The 13,865-nt window shown below is 40.5% G+C and overlaps 1 protein-coding gene across 1 annotated transcript in view; it reads right to left on the reverse strand.

The window, feature by feature from the left end:
- The window catches only part of LOC128709754 (tachykinin-like peptides receptor 86C), a 47,378-nt gene extending 34,884 nt beyond the window's left edge, over positions 1 to 12,494 (reverse strand). Inside the window, exons 1-3 of the mRNA XM_053804773.1 lie at positions 12,301 to 12,494; positions 7,424 to 7,569; positions 1,848 to 2,061 (exon numbers count right to left, since the gene is read on the reverse strand). Coding sequence (XP_053660748.1) covers positions 1,848 to 2,061; positions 7,424 to 7,569; positions 12,301 to 12,494 — 554 coding nt within the window. The remainder of the gene's footprint in view (positions 1 to 1,847; positions 2,062 to 7,423; positions 7,570 to 12,300) is intronic.
- Between the last annotated feature and the right edge of the window lie 1,371 nt (positions 12,495 to 13,865).

A 13,865-nucleotide genomic window follows, 5' to 3' on the forward strand; every position in this document is an offset into this window, starting at 1 on the left:
GGGGGACACTCAATGGTCTTGAAATGAGAAGACCATGAGATTGAGTTGGATAAGATCCAGCCGGTCGGTCCAAACTATCCTATTCCGTGTGACTGCTCAGACGTGAATGAGTCGCGCCATAATTTAGCTGTTTCTTCGGTATCTCATTAATTTGATTAGATGAATATTGTCTTCCGTTATCTATCAATCCGTGTTTTTTTTTCGAGGAACATCTAATATGCTCAAAGTTGGACCGGACAAATTAAGTGGGACTAAAACACTTCGGTAGAGTTTAATGACTTTATCCCCAAAACAAGACGAATTAAAAGCGGTTGAAGGATGAATTTGGAGACATTTTTCAATTGATTGCCACCTTTTTAGCATGTCCTTTCGCAAAAGTATTGCCTTTCGGAATGAGTAGCAAGTAAATGGCTCCAAACCAACTAAAAAAGACACTTTTGAGGGATATTGATGCGATGAGAACGAGAAACTGGAAATTTTGAACGAAAAGATAAAAAATCAGATGTCAAATAAAATAATATCTACATGATACCTAAATAACTTTCTTCCAACTACTTATACACTCTGGAGGTTAAACTTGGAGAACTGTTCTATTGTATGTTCTACGCTTGTGAGAATATATTATTGGCTCAAAGGTCGTGAAGGAGAATCATACCACACTACTTAACAATTAAGTAAATAAGGCCGAGAGGAAAATTATCATCGCTTAGAATAATATCGCATATGAAATACAATATGTTGAATGCTAATTTGCAAACACAAGATCCATCTGTTCACATTCGCGGTTCACATTCTCACCGCCAGAATTGTCAATAACGATTGAGTAGAGTAATTTGTTTCGTTTTGGGAATATATTTCAACCGCAAGATATCAATATTCATGATAGCCACGTATTTGTGGCTGGGTTACACTTAACGAACAAACCCGCCATTGAGCCATTGAGCAAAATCTGTATGGAAATGGGATGCTTACACCTGCCATCCCGTACCCACGGACCAACATGTACGAAATCACGCACGCTTCTGAAGTGTCGCATAATCGTTCAGCGCATAAGCAGCACCCACCGAGCAAGTGGATATGTTAACGTAACGCAAGACAGCTGTCACACCGTGTGCGAAACCAATTCACCGCCATGGTACTGTGATTCGTTACTCACCGACAGGCGATCGATTGCATTATCGTAGTATCGCAATCGTGCCTCTTGTACGTGTATGTGTAGCTGCGCATCAGTGCACGCGGTATGTGAAAGTTTTCCTACCGTGCTCCGACGGAAATCTTTAACTTTGGCAAATGGCATTTCTTATGATAACCCGGTACAACTACGGTGCCTTTTTATCCGTTCAAATTTGCCTGTCGTCACCAACGTCGAGTCAGCTACACGCAACGAACGGTTTGAAGTTCAAGCCCCCTCGCCCATTCCGTACGCTTTTCAAACTTAATTTTCAACCCAGATGAATCGAATGACGAAAACTTTTACTATTGCATTACGACCATTCCATCATCAGCGGAGCAGAGCAATCAGCACGAGTTGTGATATTCAATCCCTTCAAAAACTTACGGCGAACATTTAGCAGACCTTTTGAAGCAGACATATGCCTGACTCTGTCGTGGTAGGCAAAGCCCACGACAGCTTGCATTAGCTTGCAGGTCCGTATGACGATTTAACGATTTTAGTAGTTACGATTTTCAAGCATGACGATTTTCATTGTATTCAGCAGGAACTCTGTATAATTTTTAAGGGCGATGTTTGCCATTGTCCAAGCATGGGTAAAAATACGCAGCCAACAGATCAGGACGGCTAACCCCCTAGGCTCATGAAAACATTGCACCATCAAAAAGCAACTTACCGATCGAAAGATATAGCGACGAGCGTAAACACGGACGATGCGACGGACATGTTGGCCATGAAGTTGTTTATCGTGCAGTACACCGACCCGAACGGCCAGTCCGAGTTGAGCATGAAGATGAAGTTAAACGAACAGTTGAGCGAGGACATCAGCAGGTCGGCCACACTCAGGTTCAGCAGGAAGTAGTTCGTTACGGTGCGCATACGACGATGGGCTGTAAAACGAGATAACAAAACAACGGTGTGCAATTAATTTTACACGACTTTTCGCTGGTGTGGGTCACTCTTGTAGCTTCAATGGTGGGAATATGGATTACACAATTGGATTGTTATCAGAGTAAAAAAGCCTGTTAATTAGTATCAGCATTACCAGCAGTAAACTGGTGGTAGTTACAATGTGAGCTTATTTTGCACCGGTGAATAATTTCCGAAATCCATTAAACCGTAAAACAATGCATGCACTTAATGGGCAAACCTTTTAGAACGAGATGAGAGCAACCTATTTGGTTTGTGTCCCACTCTTTACTTGTGGTTCCCTTTCAGTTTACTGAACCTTTCAGGCTGCACTCGAAAAATACACCTTTTTATCAACGTGGATGCACTCTTACGATTGATGTTTTTTGGTAACCATTTTTTGTTGTTGCATGCCAGTGCAGTGTTTGAAAAAGTGCCAGTTTTCGTTGTTATTCTAAAGCAAAGAATACGCGCTGGGCGCAAACTGAAGTACATGGAACGTGCTTCATATGCAGTATAATAAATTCCACCAAAACATACCGACCATGCGTGCAAGTATGAAGGCAGCTCTTCGATGCTCAAGTTGTGCAAACCGGACGCATCCTCCGTGTTTCTTATTTCCACTGTATCATGATATGGAAAAGTGTTGCGAAACCATGGTTAAACTGCGAAGAGCATACGGGTGAACTATAAAATGCTGCCTGGTGAAAAATTCGTACCAGCCATATCCATTAACACGCAACGAACGTAGGACGGGACGAATGGAAAATCACCGAAAGGAAGTTTATCGGAAGGGTAAATGCAATTTTTCACATCAAAGAAATGTTTCCAATCAATCATGATCCCACACGAATATAGTGATTTCAGGAAATTAAAGAACTCGTGAAAAAAATTTCGAATCTGTGTATGGTTGTCCCCGTGTATTCCTGATTGCTCACAAAATTTGTTAAAAAATAATTTCATGCTTATACTGGGTATTCTGGGTGTACCCATTTTTAATAATTTATTACTCCTCAATACCGTTTTGGATTAAATTACATACACTTAAGGTATCTTTTGCGCGTATGATTTTGTAGTAAATACAAGTTAAATATATCACTCATTTCGGTTGACTAGAGAAAAAACTCATACCCTCATTTAGGAAAAAACGAAAACTGCCTAAATAGACATAAAAGCGATATGTCTGTCCGCAGTTTTGCTCGCATTCTTACTCCTTGAGAGAAGTTCAATTTTGCAAACAAAGCAAAACACCTCGCGGTGACATTCCAATTGCGGTTTTCTTCTGTAAGACGGCTGTCCGGAATAGCAAAAAAAACATTTATTTGGACATTCGTTTAGGCAACATTTAGATGAAAAACAAAATTCCCCATGCGAAAGCGCGCTGTTAATTTATCCATTCGAGCGGTTCGTTTCGTCAGGCTGTATGCTGTCAGGCAGGCATTCGCTCGTGTGTTATGGAGGCTGTGTGATGGCGTCCCAGAATGCATAACATAAAACAATGTTTTTGTGCTGCTCATGCTTTTGAAATGGTTTTTATAACGTTTAACAATATTGACTCTACCGCTGGTGTATACGCAACGAAAGATTTTCCCTTAATTTACCGTTTAATTAAGCGATAAATAAAGGGACAATCGGCATGCTTCAAAGACACAATCTTAACATGTCAAAACTGCTCGAGATGGTACTACCCCATAAAATAAGGGTGATTTGAAGGTAATTTGACGAAATTTGTCTCACTAGGTTGGGACCTCACAGATGCCAATAACTTTATAAATTAACTCCAGTATATAATGGCAATAGGGTTGGGTATGAAATTGTTCAGCTAAAACGTGCATAATGCCCGGGATTTGAAGCTGTCCGCAGTTTGATCCTGCGCGATATTTTCTTTACTTTAACGAAATACTGAGCGGCTCCAGTATAACAGTTTAACACTGACATTAGTCAAGTACTGGGCGCCTCCACTAGGTGTACAATTACGTGATAAATGTTTGTAATTTCTGCGATCGGCTGAATGAGAATTTCTCAGATATAGTTTACCAAATGTAATACCTATGTAATGTAATAAATGTAATATATAGTAAACTCATTCTGCAAAATTGTCATCAAGTTTTTTTTTGTTCTCTCTGTTAAACGACCCTTGCCTCAAAGGCAACCAACCAAGCTTGATCATCAAATCAAATTTTTGGAGGTCAACAACTTTGACCTGCGTCATCGTCAGCATACTTCCGCATGAGTCGACCTGCGTTGCGAATCAGTGAAACACGCCGCAGAAAAAAAATAGATTCTACCTAACGAGGTGAAAATCGTTGCATGCTTCCTACATGCAAGACGCACCATTCGTTCGGGCGACGAGTGTTTGCCGAAAAAGTTCAGCCTCATCGTTAGCGGCCGTGCCTGTCAATCAAGTTCACATCCGTCGCAACCAACTTTTTCGTTGTTGTTTGGTTTAATTTTTGTTTTGTAAATTTGTCGGACAAGTTTGTTGACTGTATGTATATTTTTCTTTCCGATGCTTTATTATCCATTCAAGCTTTGAACCGTTTTAGAGCGTTTTCAATAAAATTTTCTTCTGCCAGCATGTGGCACGTGCAGCTAATTATTTTTACGCTGGTCCAGAAGAATCATTAAATGTCAATTAAGTCAATCTACCATTTCGCTCCTTATGTGTCGTAAATTCAACGAAGTTAAGCATGGTTTTTCATCGCAATTTTTATTGAATTCCCATCCCTACAAGCAACGAAAACGATAGCTTTAAAACAATTCTGTTAAATCGCAAAGCTTAACGAACCCTTGCATGGCGTAACAATTAAGATTGATGGTCCTCTCTTATCCTTCGTCAATTTTAGCCAAAAAGCGCCATCCCTTTCCTTATCCAATGACTTTAGGAGCCTAATTCCTTCGGTAGAAATTAATCCAATTAATTTGTCCAGGAATGTTTCTTCGCAAACATCAAGATATGGTATGATTGCATACTGGATGAATTGATGGAATTAAGCACACATAGGCAACTTTAAAGTTTAGGGAACGATTTGAACAGGCTACTAGGGCTTGTAAACCAAAGTATTTGTTTTATACTTTTATTAAAATTAACACAAATTACAAATTATCTTCAAGTATGCTGACCGTTAGCAGTCCTAATACTCACAATATTCATCAAACGTTGCATAATATGTTACTCTTGACTTATGATCTGCTAACAAAACATAACTTACGTTGCCTGTCCGGAATTTGCGTAAAGCATAGCTTAGTGTTATCTTCTGTCTAAGAAGTTCTGTTTTCTTAGCATCTTCCTGGTGGCCTCTGGTTGGATTAGTGGAAAGTTTTGCAGCACTTAATCACCGGCTACCGGTTGACAGACGGCGTAAAACTATGCTACACGATCGAATGTCTCACACTCGGTCACCGGTACCCGATAGCGAAACCTTCTGCAAACTTTGACGGAAATTCTATCCGTGCCCAAAGACAAGATCAAACTCCAACTCAGCTTCAACCTTTGATGTTTTGGGAAACACAGCTTACGCTTTTGGCAAACAAGCCATTCCCAAGCCGTTGATTATGTGTGGCACAGTCTTTGGGTTTACTTTTGCTAAATTTATGCTAACGATGAGCATGAGTTTGGCAAATTAGTTGTCTTATACCGCTCGAGGAAGAATGTTGCTTACCATGATATGTGACGACACATTTTAATCCATGTGGAGCAACATAAATTAAAGCTTACTTCATGGGTGTTTGAAGATACATATATGTGTACGCACAGTTCTAGTGCAAATTCTCACAGTTTGTTTTAAGCAAAGTTTATGCTATTAAATGGCGCACAGCATTTTGAGATGATACTGAAACACAAATATAAGATTACACAAGATTTCAAAGCTGCGTAGAACAAATACTTTGTTCCATACGCTGTTTGAACATTTTGTTAAGCTGTGCGAAATCACCACCTTGCATCCGGTATGTTAACATCAACCCATCCCTGTATGTTGTCCCCGCACGCCATTTGAGCAGGGCATTAACAATGCATTTACAATGCCACCCAGCAATTATGTATCGATTATATTCAATTTTGCAAATTATCATTGATCTCGTGTTGACATTGGCCTCCTCCAAAACCAATTACCATCACGCAAACGCCGCCTACCAGACGGGCGATCGTTCTGATGAAATAAATGATGACAATTTCTTCCCCTCTTTCTGCTTCAAGCACCAAACTCCAAACCGCAAACCAGTTTGATTTAACTGACCTTAATTAGTGTGCTGTTCAGCAGGGTAGGCCTTTTGCCCGTGCCAATAGTGATCAGTTTGAGGTGCAGAGAGAGAACAATGACGTTACACGGTGCAAATGTTTGGTGGAAGCGCGTAATGACTGTACGCCACTTGCAAAATTACATTAGTCAGGAAGTTGATGAAATTATCGATCGTTACGAAGAAATGTCACGAAAACAAGTAATGTTTTATGGTACTTTTTTTATCTGGGTTGTACCACTTTAACATTACGTAAACTAAGTCAAATTTCTCGCAAAGTTTGACAGTTTCCGGTTTTTGTAATGATTTATTATTAGACATAATTTTATTCGCTTACTTTTTTGTATTTTTCCTAAATTTGTTTGGGGTAGATATACAATCAAAAGTAAAAAAAAACATTTAAGAAAAAGATCACACTTAATTTGATCGTCATGCAAATGAATGAATATCAAATAGTACTTGAAAACATTAACCATCGTTTTTAGATGCCTTTTATTCGTGCACAGCTTAAAAATTTTAATTCAATCTTTGAACAAATTAGTAATTTTCATGGATATCAATTTACCATTAGGACAGCAAAATTGATATTTGTTGGAGCATTGATATGGACTTCTTACTTATCTGGTAATTTGAAGCTTAAGAAACTTCAAATGAATTGTTTAAACTGAATTACCTTGTATCTCCGCATAATCAACGTACATTTACTCTTGCTTAAACCATGCCATACTGTTGAAGATGAATTTATGTAATGCAAATAGTCCGTAGCCCACTGACTGATGGAAAAAAAAACATCAGAAAAAGCAAAACATTTCTCCTCAACTTGAGAATGATGAGCATCTTTAATTATGCCAATCTTCTTGTTTGGCTTGTAATGTTATTTGTTTCTGTCGCTACTCAAAATCAATGTATTATCCTATCGAGATTGACGGAGGCGCACAAAACAGGGTGAACGCCGAGCATCCAGCACGCTACTAGACAACCTTGAAGCGTACCGTGCCCTAGATTGATGCTTTCTAATTACTTGCTTCAACCAGAAAAGCACAAAATAAAATTAATAGGTCGGACAAATACCGGCTGCCAAGCGTCGCGCCGAAATCCACTTACCGAGTACGATCCACAGTACGATACAGTTGCCGGTGATGGCCACGAGCAGCATCGCGCCAAACACGACGCCCCAAGCGGTCTTCAGTTGCCAGGGCAGCTCGTACGGGCTTTTGGTGGTCGGGAACAGGCATTCCGTAATGAACTCCCTGCGAAATGGAAGAAACAAGCGCAAAGCGTAAGCATCTTGTCGCGTGTACGTTTATATGTGACAGCGTGTAGGTGTGTGTGTATGTTTATTTGAGAGAAAATTCACTATTACCAAAATAGATGCTCGTGTGGTAAAATTAATCATCACTAGCTGTATGTCGGACAAAGCATTGTTGACAGACGACAACGTTACAGGCGCACTGAATCTCAGGAAAACCATCGGCACCGGGCGGATTGCCATTTCCAACCACACTCGACCAAGTCCTCGGGAAGGTGTGAAGGTGTACGGGCAAGCTTTCTTCCCCGTAGAGAACAGCACGAAACACATTCCCATTTGATTTGATGCTTTGCGCTATATATTGTTCCGCCACAAATATCCTAGCGAAACAACCCATTCACATCACGTCCGGGGTTTAACCACAAAGACGACGATATTTCTGTCGCTCAATTAATTTCCGTTTAGTGGCTGACATGGACAAAAGGAATTGGAGAAAGGTATAGTGCCAGCGTACTTCTGGTACAACAACCACCGGTATCACATGTGTGTGTGGGTCCATATTTCGCTCAGGCTCATGTTACTCCAAATGTTATGTCGTGAAAAAAACACCTATACAAAACGGGAGTGCTATTCAGCGATGGAAACATGATAAAGCTATTTCTGCTGGAATGTATCGTCACTTCCTGCTTGTAACCGTGCAATGGCTTTAGACCGCGTAGCACGGCGAAAGAATGTAAATAAACAGCCACCAACTATTGATGTGATTTGCCAACAAATATTTATTCATTATTTACCGCATTGCAGCGCATCGGACGAGGTGCGTGAGGAATATTTTCAATTTATACAAATAAACTTTATCCGAAATTGATGAGCGGCAATATTGACGCATCATGGGACGGAGTTTATGCTGTATCATCAACTTCGCTTGCATTATATTTATTAGATTGGTTTATCAGCATATCAGCAATTCACTTATTGCTTCAGTTTATGATTGCTGGGTTGTGGTATTGAAGCGAATGTATTCATTTTAAAATAAACTTCAATCGATGAAACCGAAATTCGATCATGAAGTTTCCTAACCCTATTTTCTTACAACACCTGAATTGGGCGAAATCATAAACCCTTAGTTGGGCTGTACGGACAGGCCGTACTACTTAAAATAAAAACCAGTTAATAAGAATCCATGCTGGGATAATTACAAGTTGGTTAAAACGTTGTTCAACAGAGTGAATTGTTTGACTAATTCTGCCTTGATAGATATGCCATAATCAAATGATGAATAGGAAGGATTTCATACAAGCTTATGTTAGTTCATTAGCGCACGCGTTCTGAACTTAGTGATCAATTAGATCAGGGGTCTCCAAACTACGGCCCGCGGGTCGCATGCGGCTCTTGTGAGTCCTTAATGCGGCCCGTGACAATTTTGCTAATGCTAACATCGTAAAGGATTATGAAGTTAAAATATTTTTTTAAATTCAAATATTATTTAATGTTAAAGTCAGTAAATTTCAACACTAGAACTTGAGGTAAAAAAACACCTTGAACCAAATAGTTTTGCAAACGACCCACAAGTTAATGTGTAAGCGTTACGGTAGTTTTAACCAATGCGGCCCGCGCGCTGAGGAGTTTGGCCATGAAGCCCGGTTTTACGTCAACCAAGAATCAATTGACCCGGAACAAATTATCGAAGCACTTGATGAAGTAAATGAAAACATATTTAACACATTTGGTATCAATGGTTATTTACACGAAATACTATTTTGATTTTGTGGTGTCGAAATCGAGTGGCATTCCAAAATATTCTCTCAGACCGAATGAAGCCATCTGATGGACCGGTCTTTTCTAAACCCCTGAACTATGGTATGAGAACTTCTAGGTCTTTGGACTGACTTTGGAAAAAAGTAGCCTTGAAAACGGTTTTGCTTACACCTAAAGGAGCATAGAGCAATAATTAGCTGCAGACGTTCCGATTTTCTAAACTGAAGACATATCCTCGACTTCGAGGGAAGTTTTGCGAGATTAAAATAAACAAAACGGAATTGAGAAAACTTCAACAACCGTTTTGTTTACATCAAATGTACACTACACTGCAAATTACTGCGAGATCGAATCCGTTGCCTTCAGGTTTTACAAGTCTTTGTATGTTTGTAAAAGTATCAGACAAAGAGAGGAAAAAATAACTTGCCGTAACACGTCAATGTTCATCCCTAGTTGACGTACCAATTTTCGATTTTCGAAAACCTTATCAAGCACTTCGTGAAATAAACTTTACGAGTAATGTGTAAACAAATATGTCGAACCAATCAAACAATTTGCCCTGAATAACTCACGATAACTTCCCATTGGCACCACCAAAGCTACCTCAAGTAGCGGGTTGAACGTTTAGATTCGCTTACGGTTCTGATAGTTAACGGCGATCGGAGCGGGTTCGGTGATCCCGCATGCATCGTGTGTAGTAAAATGAACGTTTTCCAACAGGGTTGATCTGCATATTGCATACATTTCTGTACCCGGTCGGCAACAATGGCTGACGATGGCAGCGCCTAGGGAGTGCTGTCAGTGCGAATCGCATCATGTGCGTTTGCACCGGCGTTCGGACATGGTACAACCATTTTTGGCCCCTTTCGTTTGCTGAACTATTCGCATGCTAGGGCACAGGCAGGAAACCTGCCCAATGCAGCCAAACTTCGTTTGCTGGGTGAAAATTGACAAAAGGTTACATATTGAAATATCGCTTCGGGGAGCTGGTGCCGGTGCGGCAGCCTTCACCAAAACCCACCACACACGCCGTAACAATTGTGATGCTGTACGGTGGTGTGGTGTAATGTGCTTAAGAGTTGAACTGTCACCGACGGTCGAATGTGCGCACAGGGTGAACGGCATGTACCGTTGTTACCTCATCAATTATTCGGTCCATGCCGAAACCGTACACAACGCCACTGTCATTGTAGACAGCATTCTAACACATTTTAATTTAAGCGATTCTTATTTCGAATGTGGAAATACCCGGTGGGAAATGAATTGACGTTTGTGTAGCCATGGTGTGGGAATACATGCGATGGAGAGCATGTAAACTCTTTCCAAACTGCGAGACTTGAGGTAAATGCCGTTGAGCTTTGCCTTATTGTGAACGTGTTCTCGGTGGAGTTTTACACACACTTGAAAGAAACTCATCTAATCTTAAACTTTTCCTTTCACTTTTTTTTTCAAAAAGCTAAGCAAACATGCCTCATTTGATGATGTTTTTAACCTCAACGCGAAAACTTTAACAAATAATTATGTTTCCCGACCGTCTCAGACAGATGGTTTGAAACAAGTTACCTAAAAAAAATTATTCATACAACCATGATGTAATTCTTCGTTCCAAAAGAAAAAACAAATTATCATACTTCGTTTTTTGTTTTAAACGACAGTAATGCGTGGGGTATTATTTTGACGATCTTGATCCATGCCGTATCCACCCGTATATGCTTCCGATGCTAATATTTCCCCAGTCACCATACTATCGCATACTGCTTTATTTTCCCAAAGTACCACTTTGTAAGAAGGGAACATACCAATTCCGTTCCGTGTCAACACGATGCCTACGAGCACTGAAAACCTGCCGAAACGAGCTGGAACATATAACCAACAAACAACTTCTACCACCTGCCCCATAACGAAACAGTACTTCGATGCTTTCCGCTGTAATCTCCAGGCAGAAGTAAAAAGTGTTTCAAACAACAGTCGCTTGTGTTTATCCGAAAAAGTTCACTGCCGTACTCAATCCACTTCAGAGTCGCACTGTTTTGTTGTAATGTTTTTGTTTTCTTGTTTTTTGCCTCTTGGTTGAAATGTTAAAGGGCCGAATGCATAATGTATCGGAGTTCCGAGACAGTTGACTTTTCTTTGGCATTTTGCCCATTGCATCTTTTATCCCGTAGCCATCCGGCTCAGCTTGATCTCAGTTGAGCCACGTATGCGCCGTCACCCGACTTTTCCGCTGTCAACTTTTCTTCACAAACCAAAAGCGTCATGGTTGCAATGACAGATGTGCGGGCAAGGAAAGTATATTTTTGAAGCAAAAGTCCAAACATTCAGTCGGACGAAATCTGAAAACAAGCTTAATATGTAATGACTATGTATCGCAATGCTCGAATGACATAACCAATAAATAATAGAATTGGCTAACGTGAAAGCAATTTTCGCTTTGCTTAAATTACCTTTAATTTTGCCAAACGTGGCCCAACAAACCCCGCTTGGCAAAAAAGGAATAAAACACAACAATACACCTACAATCTCAACCGGATGCAGAATTTTCACCGTTCCGCTAACTTGAAGTGGTTTCATGATAAGCGCAAACGGCGCGTGTCGTGACATAGCGGGGTTTCGATAATTTCCGTCTATGAAAAACAATTTGCTTCTGTCGTTCAACGTCTCGCTATTATACATGAACTTTACCTGCACGGATGCCAAGGTGCACGATGAACACGTTACACCAAAAAACCGCATCGACCGTAAGCATCATGCCTTCGCACGTGAACCGTAACAAGACAGGTTTGCATAATTTCTTACGAACCAACTGGAAGGCAGACTAAACGCTAAAGTATTTTCGCGCTTTCCATTGTTTAACCAATTTCCGATAAATTATTCAACAATTCCACCCTCACCTTCATTACACCCTTTTCTTTCCCTCAGTTTCCCCCCCCTCCATAACAACCCGGATGTAGGGAAAGCTCCACAAATCGCTTACCTGAGCGTTAGCAGGTCGGTTGACTTTGGCACGTACCCACGGCTTCTGGTAATCATTTCGCCCAACACGTCGAGCACTTCCGTCCGATTCAGCTCGCCGATCACGGTTGTATTGAAGTCCGTCGACCAGGGAAACCGCAGAATGGTCGCCTGGGTACAATTTATCAACAGCTCCAGCTCGACCGACTCGCTCATTTTGGTTGGCGCTTTTGTACTGATGCTGGCGCGTGTTACGGTACGTTGGACGAAGGTTTACGGGTGCTTAGCTTTTTCACACCTTCCCAAGCTTCCGGCGGGGAAAACATTCACTTCTTATCATACACACACACACACACCCGCACGCATCAGCAGCATCCGGCCCACAGCTCGTCCGGTACGAGCCGTTCCGCCACCGGTCGAAACATCTGTCCGGGTTTTGGCTGCGGTTAATGGTTTTACACTGAGTGCACAGCACAGAACATGGCACAAATCAGTTCTGGCAACACGTACCCGAAACCTGATTGTATCGTAATTTTTCTCCCTATTTACCGGACGACACAAGATGGGGGATTTTTGTTTCCTTCCGAGCCCGGGACACACTGCTGACTAGATGGAAACCAGGATTTCAACTTTTCAACATTCCGGTCACTGATACACTGATTCGTTGAAAACCGGGTCACTGGGGTGTCGTAATTGGAAACAGCCACGGCATTGAGGGAAACTTTATCTCCTCTTTTACACTTTGTCGCCTTTTAGATACGTTTCATTCACAACACCGCACAGATTAGAGAAAAGAAGCACATGTACACCATGGTGATAAATTTAAATGTACTGTTTGTCGTTTAGAATTTAAATGCAGATTTACTCGTAAAAATATCACGTTTCCGTTTGGTTTTTTGTTTATTTTTTGTAACATTATTCTCATTTAAATTACAGCAACATCAAAATGGTTATGCTCAATTTATCGAGTAATATTTGGCACACTGTACATCTAAATCTGGTAACATTATGCAGAATCACATTTTAAACAACATTTAATTCACATGTGATGGTGTTTATAAATTTGCTCCAATGGAACCTAAAAAGCTCTCTGGGGGTTTAAAATACGGTAAATATTTGCCTTTTAATGTTTAATGTTTATTAGCTATTTCGTTCATCGAGAATGGTTTGACGAAGGTGTTACAGTCAAAACTTTTACAATAGCAGACACTCACATTAAGTACAAAATATTTTCCTTTTGGGACGCTTAGACGAACGAATTGATAGAGTGACGCTAGTGGGACGTTAGTATCGGATGCTATTTTAAAGCGAGCTTCATGTAAAATTTGACGGCATTTAAATTTGAAATGTTAAATAGTTTGCACAATGGTGTTTGTTAACCTTTTCCCCATGGATACAAAACGAACATGCAAAATTCGTTTTGGAAAAAAGGATGGATATGATACGAACAACTCCTACCTTATAATGGTCTCTGTTTCCACACTCGACTTCTACAGCTTTAATCTAATTTGTTTCGAAGTATTTGACCAGCATGGATACACGGCATACAAGCCGACTGGACTAAACTGTCCTTTTTTCAATGGTTAC

The sequence above is a fragment of the Anopheles marshallii genome, chromosome 2 (assembly GCF_943734725.1).
Source record: "Anopheles marshallii chromosome 2, idAnoMarsDA_429_01, whole genome shotgun sequence".
In the NCBI taxonomy this organism is placed as follows: Eukaryota; Metazoa; Arthropoda; class Insecta; order Diptera; family Culicidae; genus Anopheles; species Anopheles marshallii.